This window comes from Meles meles, chromosome 8 (genome assembly GCF_922984935.1).
Source record: "Meles meles chromosome 8, mMelMel3.1 paternal haplotype, whole genome shotgun sequence".
Lineage (NCBI taxonomy): Eukaryota > Metazoa > Chordata > Mammalia > Carnivora > Mustelidae > Meles > Meles meles.
The window spans coordinates 64,032,114-64,050,546 of record NC_060073.1 but is presented as its reverse complement, the minus strand read 5'-3'; the positions used below and the strand labels follow the sequence as shown (position 1 = coordinate 64,050,546).

Below are 18,433 nucleotides of genomic sequence, written 5' to 3'. Positions count from 1 at the left end.
ACTGCCCCTTGCTACCTACCCCTCCTCCCATCACGTCCCTTGCTGAGCCTCCCAGGCTGAAGGCCACCTGCATATCCGGGAAAACAGAGAGACCCCGAGAGGAACACGGGGGCAGAATGCAGGCCTGATGTGAGGATGGCCCCAGTGTGGTAGCGAGTGGAGAGGTCCGCAGCAATCGCCAGTTGCCGTAACGGCAACAATCTACCCAGCACCCACGGTCATGTTCTGTGCTAAGCAGGGCTCAGCATTCATAATGTTCTTTGCTCACGGTCCTGTAGAGAAACCTATGAACTGACTGACCTTCATTAACTTCCCCTCACTCCCCACCCACCCTAACCCAGTCATCACTGCATTCTGTCCACTCTACCTCCAAAATCTGTCCACTAGTTCTCCCGAGCCCATACCCCCCACCCCAGCTCCCTTGCTGGAGCTGAGGGCATCTTCCTTCCAACAGCCTGCACTCTGGCATCCCCACCATCCACCTGTACCCACAAACCCCACCCCTCTTTCTGTGACTTCCTCCCTCCTTCCACAGTCCACTTGCACCAGGAGGCCGACCTTCCCTCCCAGGTCAGCTGGAAGCCTCCAGAACCCACACTGCCTCTCCAGTCACTCCTTGCACAGTGTTTGTTAGGACCACAGTGTCTCCGTGGGCTTAGCGTATGGACAGCCCCACAAATGGGACAGGCTGGTTCCCTGCGTCCCCAGTGCCTGGGGCGAGGCTTGGGACAGGTGGGCTGAAGAAATGAAGGCATGATCGCCACGACTTCTGCCCACAGATGAGCTGGAAATATTCCTTCCACTCTCCCTTACCCACAGAGGAACAGACAGATCCAAGAAAGTCTTTCTGGGATTGTGGTTAATGTTTATTCTGAGAACAGTACAGGTCTCCACTCTTGACCCCACAGTCAGTCCTGAGGGGAGTGAAGACCACATCCAGGTGGTGTGACCGGAAGCCCTGCCCAGCGGCAAGTGGGGACCCTGAGGCCCCCCACGGGCTGAAGGGCGCATCAGGGGAATGGAGCATTTGCTCTCCCCACCCACCCTCCAGTCCCAGCAGGAAGAACTCCATCCTCACCTACCCAGGGACCGGGCACCTTTACACAGCCAGGAGCCAGCCTGGACCACTCAGGGCAGCAAGCAAGGACAGGGCTGCCAAACCTGGTTTTTCTTGGGGGAAAGGGGAAAGGCAGTGCCCAATCCCCAGACTGAAGCCCACACAGGCCGGCCAGTTGCTCCCGGTTTGCCTCCTAGCCCAGGTGCACATGGCAGAGCAAAGACCCAGGTGTTGGCCCCAGGGGCCCCAAGCTGGCTTATCTGGCCCTCACCTCTCCACCCCAACTTGGGAGTCTTCACTTGGAAAAGACACTGAGTGCCTCCGGGAAGGTGTACGGTGTGCTCGCAGAGATACATGAAGGGTGTGCCTTACTCAGCACGTGGTAGGAAGAGTGCCGGCAAACAAGAACCGTGGGCCCCAACTTCGCAGAAGGGAAATCGAGGCACAGGAGGTTTCAGTGACTTGCTCCTGGTCATGTGGTCCTGGCCCAGCCCCAGGCCCATGTTCTGCAGGGGAAGTCCCAGCTTTTCAAGAAGGAATCCTCTTGGCCTCCTTGTTCGCTTCCCAGCCCCTCCCGTGGCAGGGCGCCAGGGCACAGGAACAGAACCAGCCACAAATCCCCAGCAAGGCCACAGGAATTCCTGTTCTTGAACCAACTGGATTTTTCATTTATGTCCCCCCGTCTGGAGCCAAAGAAGGGCACAGAAGGGATCCAAGCAGGTCGTGGCGCCAACACTCACCAAGAACTGGGTGGGGCCAGCTGGCAACACATCCAAGTGGAAAACACCCTCTTCTTCACCGCCACCACCCCCGTGGGCCTCATCTGAGAAGGGAGGACTTCTCCTCATCTCAATCTCCACCCCCCCCCGGCAGAATCAAAATTAAAATCAGAGGACCACAGGAACAGGAGCTGAAGATGAATAAAGGGGCTCAGGCTTTGTTTTCCTTTCAAAGCCCCTGGTTGAAATTGGTAACACGTGAAGAATATAAAACAGTGAGGACTAAAGGAACATTTTGGTCCAGGCAGCAAGAGGAGGGCCACAGATCATTGGGCTGCATTCTGGGGGGGAATTTTGGGAGAGGGGCCCTCTGGTCAGGTGATGGACTCACCTGTCTTCTGCCAAGCCCGACAAGTGACCTGAGCCCAGTGGGCCTGTGACCACTGCCCCAGGGTCCCTCCTCCTAGGAAAAGTCTTGCAGCAGAGAGGGGCTTCAGGTCCCCAGGCCTCCTCACACCCTCCTGTCCACCAAACCAAGCACACGCCTTCTGGCATGAAGGCAACAGAGGCAGGAAAATGCCCTTCCTCCCACACCCACTGATGCCATCCCCCTAGGGGGCTTCGCCCAGAGGCTAGGAGAGCAATCAGAGCCTGGGGCAAGACGGCAGCCACAAGAGCTCCTCTGGGCATGTGGGCATCTGCCTCAGAGAGGACCTGAGAGCAGGGGTGAGGCCCCACACAGACGCCGGGTCTCCCAGAGTGGCAGGGAGGTTCCCGGCGCCACTGGGGCTCTCACGGGCGTCATTTATTAATGTGGCAAACCTCTGTTGATATAATAAATGGATGGGCAAGTGGACAGGATGAGAAAACGAACAAATGTCACCTGCCCATTGTCCTGACTCCAGCCCAAGCAGGAACCCAGCCAAGAGCCAAGAGCCCTTTCAAGGTGGCTAGCAAACCAGGTGTAGGGGACAGAGAAAGCAAGGTCTGGTTCACAGGGGCGGGCCCAGGGACATCAGGGGCAAGAGTGGGGTTCGGGGACGTGGCAGATTGTGTGTAAACAAGTGACATCTTGGCACTCCGTCGGCAGACAGCAGGGCCTTGGGAAAATGTTTTCAACGGATAGAATCCCTTAGCAGTAGTGACAGCTGGGGTAAGGGGTGTGATTATAAATCTCAGGCAGGAAGGTTCCTCCATGAGAAGGGAACACTTCGGGGGCCTTGGGACACTGAGGCCTTGAGAAGGGCAGAGGCCTCCCCAGGTCACACAGCAAGTCAGTGGAAAAGCTGGGAAGAGGCCCCCAGCGTCCTGGCTCTCAGGTGAGTCCCTGGCCAGGTTGGGGACATGCAGACTGTTTAAAACCGTGGCAGCCAGGTGGTGGGTGGGTGTCAGACAGCCATGAGGGAGGTGCTGCTGAAGACACGCACAGCCACCGTGCCAGGCAGGTCGCTGGGCTGCCGGCTGTTGCGGTCCCGGAGATGGAGGGTGTGCAGGGCCTGGAGGTCATCAGGGTCAGCCTTCAGCTGCACCTGGCCCAAGAATTCGTCCTTCAGGACTCGGTGGTTCCAGATCTGGAAGGAGACAGAGGAACATGGGATGGGGGGCATCTTTAAGAGCCGGAATATAGATCTGGCCGTACCCCTTCCAGAACCTCAGGCTTCCTCCCATCTGTCCAACTCCCTTCCACGTATACAGTGAAGTGTGTTATTAGCACTGCGGCAGACCTTAGGTGACATTGGACAAACGATACACCTGCTACCCTGACTTCTCCCATCTTCAATACGAGGGCTGGATCAGCGGCCCCTACAGATCTTTTTGGCCCCAACATCTATGGGTCTGTGATTTGATCCAGTGCGATCCAGTGTAAGGAAAACTTGGAAATCCTATAGTGGCTTCCCCAGGGGAACTGGGCATTTGTTTACAGATGGTTTCTCACCCAGGGAGGGGCTTGCCTGGGCCCAGGGGACAGAGGACTTCCCACTAATGAGCCCAGAATCATCCCATGCCCAGGACCCCGGCTTTCTGGTCCCTCGCTCGCAGGACAGCCACCCCCATCACACCGCATCTCATCTTGGTGCAAGCTCTCAGGCAGACCCATCTCCAGAGGTATTTAAGGAACAACTCCCAAGCCACTGGGGCAAAGCTGGCAAAGACGACGACCCCTATCCCTGGCCTAACCCTGCTGTGTCACAAAATCTTACCAGCTAATCTAATTCACCCACCCCACAGACTCTGGGGCACTGGGCAGGGCAGGTAAGAGAATTCCCGAGGCCATACCATGTCAGGGACAGAATAGGAATCAGTATGTCATGTTCTTAGGTCCCCAACAAAAAAATCTGCCATCCTGGGCCCAGCCCCTGTGAATGGGGAAGCATCAGCTGGGGGCTGGGGGCTGGGGGCAGGGGGCAGTGGCACGCCAGGAGGGGACGGGAAGGCTCACCTGGACTGTTATGGGCTGGCCCGGCTTCTTTCGGTAGAAGATGCCTTTCACGTCATACTCGGGCGTTGAGGTACCTTTCTGCACGGCCGAGCGGACTTTGTCCCCTTCACACTTAATGATCACGTAAGAGTTGGCCCCTAGACAAATTGAGTGGGCAATGGGGTGATGGTGGGGTCGGGGTAGGGGTGGTGGGGGTTGGGACAGGTGTCTGAGAAGTGAGTGCCCCTCCCCAAAGCAGAAGTCAGAATCCTATATTCAGCTGAAGGGGAACAGAGCCTGACTCACTTCCTAACTTCCAGAAATGGGGCGGGGCGGGGGGGGCTCACTGGCGATCCCTGGCCTCCATGCTGTTCCTCCTGCCCTGAGCACTCTTCTCCCCTAATCCATTTCACCAGCATATCTTAATGCTTCCTCAGCTTGGAGAAAGGCCACCTCCTCCAGGAAGCCTTCCCTAAGCCATGCCTCCCGGCTGTCTGTTCCTGTGTCTGACTGTCCCCACCACATGGGAAGCTGCCCAAGAGCAGGTGTCCAGTTCCTCTCTAGGCAACCAGTTTCATTCCAAGGTTCGGCCCAGCACGGATATTAGGAAAGGTTTGCTCACTCAGTGAGTGAGAGCAGGAGAGTTCTGGAGGCTGGATGTCTGTTGTTGAGCAGTGGGAAGAGGACGGGGCCACCTCCTCAGTGAGGTAGGTCCTGGAGCTTTCCCCGGGCTAACTCACCTGTTGAGGAGTCCTTGAGACCAGCAGCCCCTAGGACGTGCACCTGGGTCACCTGCTGGGGGTAGCCACACAAGGAGCTCCAGCAGGAGCGAGGGGGCTCGTCCAGGCGCAGCTCTCTGGGACAGGGCAGAGGAGGAGAGGGGTGAGGTGAGAGGGTTCAAGAAGGGGGAAGGGAAGGGGAGCAATATTTAGTCCAGACACTACTTATCCTGGACAAACCACCCTGGGCTTCCTGCTGCTCTCTCTCTCTGTAAGGGTGTCCCATTCTCCCGGAGAGAAAAGCAATTTACTGAGCACCTGCTGTGGGCCCAGCCCTCTGCTGGGATGTTACAGGTATTATGTGTCATCTTCCCGAAGCCCTGGGTGATAGGTGACTATTACCACGCCCATTTAATAGACTATGAAGCACTGGGCTCATCGGGAGAAGGGATCTGGCCCACAGCGGGACAGAGGTGGAATGTGGACTGGCAGGACTCAGTTCCACTGAGCCCACCACACATGCTGCCTCCCAGGTCTGTCGTGGGTGCAAGGAGCTGCCTACCGAAGTGGGAGGGCAATGTGGGGCTGACAGGGTCTGCACCCCAGCAGGGATGGAATGGTTCCAGCAGTCCACCTAGCCCAACTCAACCACTGGTGTCAGGACCTTGGAAACCACCCCCCAACCATGATCCCCAATCCTGATCTGTAAAATGGAGGGATCAGGCCCCCACTTGGGGTTCAGGAAGAGCAAATGAGATGACTGAAAGCTTTGTAAACTGTGAAGTGCCATGCACATATGAGACATTGTCCCTTTATGTAGCCAAGAGAGGGGATGGAGGAGGAGGGGAGGGGAGAAGGATGGCCATGGGTGCCATGAGTGCCAGTGCCAGCCTAGGGAGGCTGGAGGGCTGGGCTCCATGCCTGGGGCAGACACGTAACATCTCTGCGGCTGCAGATTCTGGGGCAGCCTGGTATGGGGACGGGGCGCTCCCAACCGCGGCCCCGAGCAGCCCCCACGCACTGGCAGTTGGAGGGCACGTCAGTGAAGACCCGAAGCAGGAACTCGCCAGTGTGGCCAGGCTCGAAGGTGGTGGGGATGATGACAAAGCGGCCCTCGGGCTGGTCTGTCCGCAGGAAGACGCTGCGCGAGTTGATGTAGATGGAGCTAGCAGCCCGGTGCTGCAGGCTGTGCATGCGGTACTGTCGGTTCTCCTCCACCTGCCCATGCGCACAGGGAGAGGGGGCTGGGTCACGCGCACGCCCCGCCCCCTGCGCTCCCTCCACCCCGACCCCCCCCAACCCCTACCTCCCAATACCGGTTTCTGCTCTGATGCTCCTGCCCGTGAATAGGGTGACAGAATCTGCGTCCGTGCACTGCCCGGAAAAGGCAAATGGGCAGAGACAGGGGTAGATGGGAGCTTGCCCGAGTCCCGTGACCGGGTGATGCAGACCCGCGCACGGCACCGAGCAGTGGCGGCTGAAGGGTGCCAGGTTTCTTTTCGGGGTGAGGAAAATGCTCTAAAATGGTGGCGATGCAAACCATGAGAGACTCTGGACTCTGAGAAACAAACTGAGGGTTTTGGAGGAGAGGAGGGTAGGGGGTTGGGTGAGCCTGGTGGTGCGTATTATGGAGGGCACGTATTGCATGGAGCACTGGGTGTGGTGCATAAACAATGAATGCTAGAACACCGAAAAGAAATAAAATAAAATAAAATGGGAAAAAAATCATTTGGAAAAAAAAATTAAAAATAAAATAGTGGCAATGGTCGCACAACTCTCCAAATATGCTCCAAGTCACGGCACAATGAATGAGTGAGCTGTCCGGCATGTGGATTAGGTCTCAGCGAAGCCATTAAGAGTAGGAAGACACCAGGACTCCCCCCTGGTTATGACGTCCCTGCGGTTTCTGACTCTAGGGCAACCCCCAGAGTCACTATCAGCCCATAACACAGCCCGGGGCCAGGCAATGACGTCACCAGTTGCCAGGACATGCTAGTCAACTCCTGCCATGATGAGCTGCAGCCCTATCACGTGAGGTCCCAACAGGTCAAAGTCAGAACACTCCAGCACACAGCGGACGTCGCAACACAAGGACACGCACAGACTGTCAGGACATGACCAAGCACATCTAATGCAGGGGCTTAGCCCACATGTGGTCTCCTGAGGTTCTGGGCATCTGGGGGGCCCATGGTGTCCTGTTATGCTGTGTGCTGTCACACCCTGGGTGTCGCAACATGAGCACAGTCTCAGGCCCCAGACCAGTGGGAGCCACCAGCGGGAAGCCTGCCTGGCTCTGCCCAGGATGCCTGCCTCCCAGGGCCCAGCAGGGCCTCCAGCTCAGGGGGACCCAGAGCCTCCCAGGGTGTGGCCTGACAACTGGATGTCTTCCCCTTCCCAACCACCAAATAGCCTGTGGGTCCTGGAAGGAAAGAAACCAGGCTGATAGCTCCAGGGCAGCCAACCCCAGGCAGGTGGAGCCCTCTGCAGGTGTTCCAAAGAGGGCTCATGCCACAGCAGGCCCAGGGCATCAGCCACTGTGGCCAGAGGGCAGGGATGAGGTCAGGGACCAGAGTGTTCTAGAATATTCTCCCCCAGGCCCAGGTGGCCTAAAATCCAGCTCCCTCGCTCTCCTCACCCAGAGCAGGGGACCCAGCTGGACTCACCTTGTAGATGTCAAAGCCAATGGCCAGATTTTCACCCTTGCCATCCCGGCGGGTGGACTGTTTCGGCCGCTGCTGGATACAGATCAGCACTTCATCTTCTGGCTTCTTGACATCAAAGATGTACTGCAGGGACAGCAGAGGAAGAAACACTGTGGTAAGACCGTGCCGGACACGGGCTTGCCGGCTCCCTGAAGCTAGGCCGGAGCCAGGCCCCAGCTCAAAGGGGAGAGCCCGCATGAGTCACAGCGCCTCTCTGAGCCTCGGTCCCTCATCTATGACCCGGGCCCACGATGCCCACCCTGCGGGAGTGGCAACTAGACTTGATGACATCAGGGAGGCTCAGCTCCGAGCCCACATGCAGTTGGTGCCAAATGAAGGCACGACACACATGAGAACTAATAAGCTGCCAGGGTCACAACTAAGGAGGCTGCAGGGGAGACGTCCTCCCTGAGGGAGAGCCAGTCTGGCAAGCTCCCCCGGCAAGAGCAGCGCTGTAGGTGTAGAAACACAGGGTTCGAGTCCTCGGCTCAGCCTCCCTCTAAATGTCCCGGTAACTCTGGACGAGATAGACATAAGTCCCCAGAACCTTAGTTCCTTCTCTTTATCATCGGGAGGTACCCAGGGTCATGCAGGATGATGGCAAGGGCAGGGGATGGGATTGCTGAGCACGCTCACTTGCGGGTTCTGGAAGAAGGTGTTCTTATGATTGATGCAACCTCCACTGCGGTTCTTCTGGGGATCCTCGTGCCGCGTCCAAGCACCCCGCAGCCGGGCCTCCTCCCACGTCTTGTGGACGCTCAGGTAAGATGTGTTGATCAGGCGACACTTGATGATGTCGGTGAAGTATCGGCACACATCCTCGAAGGTCATCCTGGCCACAGTGGGGCGCTGAGCCGGCCAGGTCCCCTGCCTGGCCCACCTGCCCCCTCACCCTATGTGCCCTGAGCCACCACCCACATGGGGGTGCGTGCAGACGCCTGCCTCATGACTCCTCTGGTCCCAGTCTCCTGATGTGTAAGACGGCACTGACCCTCACAACAGCTGCCTCTCTCACAGCTCGTGCAGGAACTGAGGAAAGCAATCCAAGCGTGTGGTACAAATTCTAGCGGATATGAACTGGCAGAGGCCGGCTCTTCAGTTGTTAATAGTACCAAGGACGCCTGTGGCCAGCCCTCTACAGTTTATAAAGCACGTTTCCATCCATCATCAACCACAGCTGCTGGGAGGCCCAAAGACACTGGTGGCGGGAGCCCCTTGGGGAACGTGCCGCCCAGCATACCTCAGGAGCCCGGGGAAGGTCAGCTATGCCCACCCCGCTTCGAGTGTGCACATACATGAGAACAGGCACATACGTGCATTAAATGTGAGCACACAGGAGACAGGCCTTACAAAGAAGCTCTTTCCCCTGATGACAGTTTTCCACTACTCTGTTTTAATTCAGCAGACCCCCGAGTCACACTGGGCGAAGCAGATTTCATCTGCAGGAGCCTAGACCAGAGGGCCTGGGTCGGGGGGGGGACTTGCTGTGACTCCCCTGACCCCTGGATCACTATCATCAGCCTCTGAGCCGGCCTGGGGCCCTCAAGGCATCCATGGCACTAAGGGTGCCCCATGCCCCTCCAGGAGGCAATGGACTATCAGGATCAGGGGTCCTGCTGAAGAATGACTCCGAGTTTGGCACAGAGTCGGGACGACTGGACGCACGAGTGGATGAATGCAGAAATCATTCATTATTGGGCTCTTTAAGCAAGGCTGCTGTCATCTTCCCAGCCAACCTCCAACCCACACCCCCATACCCCTGGAGCTCCCCTCGCCTCCCTGAACTCCCTCTTCTCAAACCCAGTGTACTCTCTCGCCCCCGGGCTGGGTCTCCCTTCTGGCCCACCAAAGGCTCCTCTGCACCCTGAGGCCAGCTTAGGGGGCAGCCACTCTGAAAGGCCTCTCCTCTCCCCTCCCTGCTCCCACCAATCAGGCAGCCAGCATGCCCCCTGCCCTTCAGTCAAGGCCCCACCTGCTGGCATCCCGGCCTACTTGCCGAGGGCCCAGCTGGAACAGCTCGGGGTCCCCTGTGGTTGGCACTGAGGACCATGGGGATGATGGGCCCATTACTGCCCAACTCACTGCACAGAAATGGCTTGTCCAAGGCCACAGAGCAAGCTAATGGTGGGGTACTGGCTAGAGCCCTGGCCCTGGCCTCCCCTTCGGTGCCCCTTGCCACAGCCCCCGGACGCCCACCTGGGACAAGAGCTCACTCACCAGAACTCCCCGTCGTCCTGCACGGTCACACCCATCTTTTCCCGCTCACTCTTGCTCACTTTCTGCCACTCCTCCGAGCTGGCATGTGGACATGGGGAGGGAAGAAGGGGGAGCGTAAGAGGAGAGACCCCACCAGGGCCACCCTGGCAAGGGAAAGGAGGCATGAGGGCGAGCTCAGCACCAGGCATCCATCAGTGTGGGTGTAGCTGTGGGCACCAGGGCCAAGCCCAGCCCCTTCCAAAAAGCCTGTCTGCCACTCCCACAGGTAACCATGGGCTGCTTCCATGCCAGGGGCCGGAGGTCTGAGAGCAAAGCCACAGACTGGCGGCAAGGGCAGAATGACCCTCAGGGGAGGGGGCTCCCCCACTGGAGGTCTGGCTCCGTTCCTGTCCTAGCTTCACCAAGGCCATGAGCTGAACACAGAGCAGTCACCCCCATTCTCACCCCTGGTGGTCTCCCTCCCTGCTTTCTTCCCCACTCACCACCAGGTGGGGCTCTCTGTCCCCTACAGGAATCAGCTTATCCCTACCTCCAGGCCCTTGCTCTGCAGAATCCACCCTCCACCCCAACCCACCCCCACACACGCCTGCTGCAACGTAAGTCTCCTAATGTCATCCTCCTCCCAAAGCCTTCTAGGCCCAGCCACCACCTCCAGAAGCCCCACCTTTGCCGTTGCCCAAGCTCTCATACCGGGGTCTGTCCTGTGCCCACACTCCCATCCCTGGGCCTCACGTGTCACTCCAGGGCCCGTTCCATTCCCGCTCGCCCCAGGGGTTCCGCAGGCGGATCATGTCGAGCTTCTCCGACTTGAAGAAGGCCAGCAGGCCGTGGCCCAGGCGCACCTTGCGCACGTCAGTGATGGCATATGCGTGGCCCTTCACCAGGCCACACGCCAGGCGGGCCTCCATGTCTGCTGCTGTCACTGCCTGTGGGAGGATACAGTTGCCCAGAGAGGCAGAGCTGGGTCAGGCTCCAGCTGGAGGGGTAGGGATGGGGGCTGGTTTGCAAGGAGGGACAGGGAAGGAATGACAGCCCTACACAAAGCAGAGGCTGTGGTTAGGGACGGAGCTCAGAGTTCGCAAAGCCCCCAGTGAGCGGCAGTGCGGGGCAAGGAACGGATCTAAAGTGGGTTTGGCTCGGGGGTGTACTGGAGATCACTGCCACTGGCTCAGCTGCGCAACTGTTAAAACATTTAGCTTGAAATGAACACAGTGAGAGTACTGACACCACAGAAATCAGTAAATGCTCCAAATCAGGGCTTTTCCTTTTTCCGGTCTAGACAACTCCCCGCTGGTGTCTGCACTGAGCCCCAGCTTCCCCACCTGGATTAGGAGTAAGTCAATGAAATAAGATGATCCTCCTGAAGCACTCGGGCCTGCGCCAGCTGCAGGAGGTGGCTCCCCCCTTTCCGGTCACCTTGTAGCTCGTGATGCCTCAAACCCCGACTAAGGGACCGTCAGAGGTACAGACACCCCTCGCCCCAGCACAAGATGCCCATAAAAGGGAGATGCTGGCCAAACCGGAAGGTATTTCATACCATAGAAATTAGGGCACAGGGGCCTATGGCCTGTGCTGCCCATCACTGGGGAGGGGGAACGCCACTCCCAACTACTCCCCTCCACCCCCCAGGCTGAGGGCAAAGATTTAGGAGCCAATCTGAGCAGGGGCCCTGCCGGGGACAGCACGGCCAGCTCCCTCCCCAGTAAGGGCCGGCGAAGAAGCTTGGGAGGGCTGCCTCTGCGCTCTCACCTTGATGGAGGCACTGATGAGGCCTCCCCGGCTGTGCACCTTCAACACACGCTCAAAGAGCTGGTTCCTCTTGGCCTCATCGTGGGCGAAGCCACCCTCGGTCAGGTCGATGGGCTCAGACACACCACCTGTGAAGTCCACCAACGCATCTGCCGTGTTGCCTCCATCCAGGGCCTGGTAACAGCCCGCCAGCCTGAGGAGCAATGTGGAAAGAATTCCCAGCTCACGATCCCCAGCCAGCTGAAATCCCTCATCTTCCAGGGGATATTTTGGGGACTCAGAGAGGTCAAGCACACCACTAAGGTCACAGAGCAGGTCACAGCAGAGCCAACATTGTAATCCATATCACTGGCTCCTAGATCAGTGTTTGTCCCACCAAACCACACCATTTTGTCACCCAAATTCCCCTTCGCCCTAGCAGCCTGTCCTTCAATTTAGCAGTCCAGAAATCAAGCAATTCTTCTCAAAAGTGTTTAAAGCTCACGTAGTTTTTGAAACATCAATTACAAATAATCTATGTTATTTATAACGATGTAAATACAGAAATCGCCTAAATGCCTAACAACAAGGAATTGACTTTAGAAACTAATGCTGCATCCATGCTCTGGGATGTGAGGCTGCCACCCAATGAAGCCTTGTAAAGGAAATCCTGTGGCAGGAAATCTCTGGTGCTCGCTTGGTACGTTTGACAAAACAATACAGCTGGATTCCGGGGATGTTTCCAATGTCGGCAGGGGCGCCTGGGTCAGCTGGTTGAACATCCGACTCGGTTTCAGCTCAGGTCATGATCTCAGGTTGAGATCGTGCCCAGTGTCAGGCTCTACATGTGGCAGGGAGTCTCCTGGCTGATTCCCTCCCGCTCCCTCTGCCCCTAGGCCCCAGCACATGCGCACACGCTCTCTCTCTGAAGACAAATAAATAAATCTTTTAAAAAGTTACAAAAAATGAAAATGTATGCAATAATTCACTTAAAAAACATTAAGCATGGCTGGCTGGCTCAGTCAGTAGAGCATGGGATTCCTGATCTCAAGGTCATGAGTTCAACCCCCACATTGGGTGTAGAGATTACTGATAAATAAATAAATAAAAATAAAAAACACTAATTGTCTACTATGTGCAACCTACCATGTGCCAAGGGCACAACTGTGGCTTCTTCTGTGAATGTTAGGAAAAGGCTGGGCGTCTTAAAGGCAGTGCTGAACGTGAACATGAGCAGCAGAATGGGATATACAACAAAACAGATTACATAAACTGAAAATCTACACGTATCTATGAAAATCTATGCCTGACCTATCTTTTGCCATTCCCCACAAAACAGCAACACAGGTTTTGCAAGGTAACCTACAAAAAACCTACAAAAAAAAAAAAAAGCCACAAAACAGCAACACAGGTTTTGCAAGGTAACCTACAAAAAAAAAAAAAAAAAAGATGTTAAAGGAGGGCGCCTGAGTAGCTCAGTTAAGCGGCTGCCTTCAGCTCAGGTCATGATCTCAAGGTCCTGGGATGGATCCCTGCATCAGCCTCCCTGCTGGGCAGGGAAGTCTGCTTCCCCCTCTCCCACACCCCCTGTTTGTGTTCCCTCTCTAGCTGTGTCTCTCTCTGTCAAATAAATAAATAATCTTCTAAAAAAATTTTTTTAACATTTTTTTAAGGTTTTATTTATCCATTTAACAGAAAGGGAAAGTACAAGCAGGGAGAGCAGCAGATAGAGTGGGAGGGAGAAGCAGGCTCTCCACTGAGCCAGGAGCCGGATGTGGGACTCGATCCCAGGACCCTGGGATCACGACCTGAGCCAAAGGCAGCTGTTTAACGAACTGAGCCACCCAGGCGCCCCTAAAAAATATATTAAAGGAGTTGCTAAGCGGTGGGGAGGGTGTGGAGAGGACACAAGTAGCACAGGGAGGGAGACAGAAGTGAGTGGCCGGGACTTGGAAGGGAGGGGAGCGAAGGTTCCGGAAGGCAGGGAGCCTGGTTCACTCAGGTGGCCCCAAACAGAGAAGCAGAGAGGCCTGGAAAAATATGCAGAAGCACAGGCGACTTTTATTACCTTCTTCCTGGGTTTCTATATTTGCTGGATCTGCTATAAGAGACACGCATTCATTTTACAATTTTAAAAGTAAATAAATGAAAAAGCAAGCAGGCATGAATAGCGCAGCTGTTGTGGAGGACAGTCGTGCAGTCACTGAAAAATTCAAACACAGAACTCCCAGGAGATCCTGCAGTTCCGTCCCAGGTGTACACTGCGAAGGGCTGAGAGCAGAGACTCAGAGGGACACCTGCACACCCACGTTCACAGCGATATGTTCGCCACAGCCCACGGTGGAAACGACCCGAGGCCGCCGACAGATGAATGGAGAAACGAAGCAGGACCTATCCACGCAACGGAATTCTGTGCCGCTCTAGACAGGAAGGACACGCCGGCATGCTGCAACGGAAGTGAGCACGGACAGCATCGCGCGCCAAGAAATAAGCCAGACGCGAAAGGGTAAATACTGTAGGATTCCGCTGATAGGATCCAGCAGGAACAGACAGACGCACAGAGACCAAAGCAGAAGCTGCTACTGAGGGGCTAGTGAGGGACACTCCTGGAAAGGGAAGGGGGACCCCTGCAACTGCGGTCCTGGAGAATCGGGGCCCACCAGGGGGCGAGGTTGGCTCCCTTTGGACTGAAAATGGAATATGTCAATGTTGCGTTTTCTTGAGTTTGTTTTTGATGTTGAAAGTTGGTGTCCTTCCTTTACCTGTCTGTCTGTCTGTCTCTCTCTCTCTCTCTCTCTCTCTCTCTCTCTCTCACACACACACACACACACACACAGTCCAAGGAGACCACCAGGTGGGCCTGGGAGGTGGAACCAGGGAAAGGTTCCCACAGAGCCTGTGGGCTGGTCTCCGACCCCACTCACCCTCCTCCCCCAGGCCTGCCCCTGACCTGCAGGGGCCTGAGCAGGTCACTCTGCCCCAAAGCCCTCCACAGCTCAGCCAGCTTTCGCTGGAGCCCGTGCTGGGTACCTAGGGCCTGGCACAGAGCAGGAGTGGGGGTCGGTGGAGACAGAACAGACAGTCAGTCAGGTAGACAGATGGATGAGTGGACGAAGGGGAGCCCAACGGGCAAGGAGAGTCCATGCTCCACAACCAGCCAGGGCTCTGAGAGCCCACATCCCAGCCAGGCTGCCATGGAGGGCCTGGCAGCTTGGATCTGAGGGGAAAACCCAGCAACCCAAATGTGAGTGCTGGCTCTGCCCTCTCAGGTAGAATAAGGAGAAGCTATTCTTCCCTGCGGGGGTGGGTTTTGGGGACAGGACACCAGGTAACAGACCTACAGTCCAGGTCTCCCTGGCCCCCGCAACAGTGCAGGCTCAGCTGGCCACGCCCTGTGTTCCCAGGCTCTGAGGGCGCTGTGTGACTTTGAAGCAGCCCCTCGCCTCTCTGTGCCGGGAGCGCAGGCTGGAGGCACAGCCACGCAGAGCCCCACAGCCGAGCTGCCCCAGGCTGGCCCCCCACCCACCGGCCCCCTGCCTGTACCTACTTGGCATAGGCCTTCTCCACGAGGGCACACCAGAACTCGTTGCGGGAGCTGGAATGGCAGTAGATGAGCTGGTTGTTGACCGTGGGCAGCCGGTCGTCGATGACCACGTCCACCCACTCCCCGAAGCGCCAGAAGTGGAAGTGGAAGATGCCCGCATAAGCACTGGGTTTCTCGGGGTCCCACTCCTGCTCCTTCCAGTCTGGGATGACCTGGACGGGAAAGGGGACAGGACGGGAACACAGTGCAGGTCACATCTGGCTTCCTGAGGACACGGTGGGGGCGGGCTGCCTGGAGGGAATCAAAGGAGAAAGGAATAGTGGGTCCTGTCCCCATCTCTGCCATGAACAAGCATGGGACTTGGGTGCACACTTCTCATCTCTGGGCCTCAGTTTCCCTTCTCTGCAGTGGTTAGGCATAGGCTCCTGCCAGCTGTCACTCTAAGAGTCTAGGAGCTTCCGGCGCCCTTCCTGGCACCTCCCTCTGCGTCTTCCACACCACATCCCTCCCAGCCCCCATCTGGTGAATGGCGCTGCCAGCACCCAATCCAGCCTGAGCGGCCCCTCCTTTTACCTCAGTCCATCCTACCCGGGCAATCTGAGCTCCTACATTCTGCTAAAATCCATCTCCCGTCTGTCCCCTGGCGCCAGCCTGACCAGCCCCCACCTCCCAGCCCAGAACCCTCTAACAGCACCAGCCACCACACGTGCCCTTGGCCCACACAGCAGCACAGTGATCTATCTTTCTGATCGTATCACCTCCCTGGGAAGTGAGTCCAAACCCTTAAGGTGCGCTGTCCCGCCACCAACTTCCGGGCTGGCTTTTCTACCCCCTCAGCCCCTGCTCCCTGCTCCAGGCTCTTTCTCTGCTCCCGAACTTTGCACCTGCTCTTCCTTCTCCTGTTCACTCAGCTGATTCTCACTTGCCCTTTAGGACCCACTTCCTCCTCCAGGAAGCCCTCCTTGACTTTTCAGACTAGGCTAGGACCCCATTTGTCCAACTCATGGCCCCTGGCCCTTCTCCTCGGGGACCATTACCACAATTATAATTAAACAAGCATGTGTCATCCCACTCAATTCTGTTATTAGCACTGGAAATCTAACTCTCTGAGGGCAGGTCACTGCCATATGCCCAGCACATTGTCCAGGGCCTGGCCCCTGCCATATGCCCAACACCTTGTCCAGGGCCTGGCCCAGAGATGGTGCTCCATCAACAGGTGTTAAAATTCATAGGCACTGATTGGGTCTCTAACAATATTATTTATGGAACATCTGGGACACGCCAGGTGCCACGTCTGCAACCACGACAGATTATCTCAGTTTAATTCGCACCGTAACCCTGTGCATAGCTTATTATCATCTATCCCTCCTTTACAGCTAACAAACCCTGAAGTTCAGAGAGGACAAGCAACTTGCCCACGGTCACACAGTCAGAAAACACACATTCTTTGGAGTCAGGCAGACCTGGGTTGAAAGCCAAGATTCAGACTTGTGACTTGTAGACCGCTCTGCAGGGGACCCGTGCTGACACTTAGGACCCAGGTGAATCAGCTACGGTTGCTGCCCTCAGGAGGCCTCTAGTCTGGTAGAAAGAGGCAAATCTGGGTAGCAGGAGGTGGGCAGAGAAGGGAAAGCCCCTCACCCTAGAGTCAGGTGACTTGCTGGCTCTCCCTAGCATGGGACCAAGGCAGGGGCTGGGACCATGGGCAGCTCCTTCTGGAAGAGAACCACCCTCAGGGATGGGGGTGGGCACACAGGCATCCAGACCGAGAAACCAGAGATGCATCAGGAGGCCATAAATCCCAAGGCCCAGACCAGCCTGTGCACAGACACTTCAGCCAAAAGCCATTCCCCAACCCCCACACTCATTAAGAGGGTTTTTGTTTACACACCTCTTACCATCAACAGGGATGTTGGCAAAGACAAACGGTCCCTGTGAGACACTGGAGACCAAGCAAATGAAGCTGCCAGCAGCGGAGGTTTGCCCGGGGCCAGACACAGACCCAGCTCTTCGCTCAGCCGCCCCCCGCCCTTCCCGCCACCTCTCAGGGCAATACCATGGGAAGTTGCTGGCACAGTGTTGCCCATGAGGACCAGGGAGGGAGGCAGGATTCACACTCGGGGCTTCAGGGCCTCGCACAGCACCTGGAACCCAGCAAGAACTCGACACTGCCTGGTGGTCCCTTTTTAGTCAGTTCTGTGTTCTTTCGTAAACCTCCCAGGCCAGCCTCTGCCCCAGCACCCAACACCCTCTCTCTTTGCTTTCAGGACAGAAAGCTGTATCAAAAGTGGAGCACACACAGGGTGGCTTATCATCCCCACTGCACAGATGGGAAGGTGGAGAGAAGAGGAGCTTCCCAAGGGCACCGAGGGATAGGGAGTCGGAAACTGAGCACACCAGCCAGGCCCATCCACCCTCCCCCACTACCTGAAAACTCTGGACTGCACGGGGGCCAGGGAGGGAGGAAGAGGAGCCCTCACAGGGCTCTGGGACTACTGCTGGGGATGCAGAAGGATCATTAGCCAAACCTGGGGTTTGGCCCTGCGCCTTCTGTGGCTCAGGAAGCAGCTAATGAGGCTCTAGGGCCTGGAGATCCTGAGTCAGGGATCCCCATGGGCCTCAGTTTCCCCTCCTACATCACGGGTGAGCCTAGCATGGCCGGTTTCTTATCCCACACTCCCTCTGCTGCCAGCAGGGTCCTGAGCGAGGAGGAAGACACTGTGCAAGAAGGTATACTCATACAGGCCCTCAAACTCAAAGCTTCCACACCATGTCCAGTCATACCAGGAATCAAGGAAGCAACCAAAGACCCTCTGGCCACATCACAGGATTCCAAGACCAACCTACAGAGGCTCCCACTGGCCAGAGACGGGCCAAGCGCAGCATCAGTAAGAGTAATCACTGCAATGGATCAAGACACATCAGACAGGTTCCCATCTACGAGACCACAACGATACTCACAACAACAAATCATCAGTCACTCTTGGAGGATAGCTGGGAATCAACTCATTTTTCTTTTAAAACTGGAAAATTAAGGTAAAGAATCAGGATTTATCCCACTGGGCCAGTGGGGAACCAACAGCAGCAGATGAAGGGAGGTTTGTATCTGGAGATGAGCTTCAGAAAGGAGGAAAAGACTAGAATATGAGACTCTCACCATTTCACGACCACTGGCAAATAATGGATTTAGCATTGGTCATGGACAGCTTCTAACATCATGAAAAAGAGAGACGAGCAGCCATCACGTGCCTCATGAGAGAAGTATGCAAGGTCTCCTGTGAAGCAGTCATGCCAAAAACTTGAGCCTGAACTTCACAGAACCACGAGG

The 18,433-nt window shown here is 56.4% G+C and overlaps 1 protein-coding gene across 2 annotated transcripts in view; it reads right to left on the bottom strand.

Annotated features, from left to right (window-relative positions):
- Positions 1–850: 850 nt before the first annotated feature.
- CAPN5 (calpain 5) overlaps positions 851–18,433 on the bottom strand; it is a 52,333-nt gene continuing 34,750 nt past the window's right edge. For both annotated transcript variants that reach the window (XM_046015384.1, XM_046015385.1), the window contains exons 4-13: positions 15,109–15,317; positions 11,583–11,775; positions 10,566–10,759; positions 9,834–9,911; positions 8,253–8,448; positions 7,578–7,700; positions 5,936–6,132; positions 4,936–5,051; positions 4,217–4,353; positions 851–3,347 (exon numbers count right to left, since the gene is read on the bottom strand). In XM_046015384.1, coding sequence (XP_045871340.1) covers positions 3,165–3,347; positions 4,217–4,353; positions 4,936–5,051; positions 5,936–6,132; positions 7,578–7,700; positions 8,253–8,448; positions 9,834–9,911; positions 10,566–10,759; positions 11,583–11,775; positions 15,109–15,317 — 1,626 coding nt within the window. In that variant the 3' untranslated portion in view covers positions 851–3,164. The remainder of the gene's footprint in view (positions 3,348–4,216; positions 4,354–4,935; positions 5,052–5,935; positions 6,133–7,577; positions 7,701–8,252; positions 8,449–9,833; positions 9,912–10,565; positions 10,760–11,582; positions 11,776–15,108; positions 15,318–18,433) is intronic.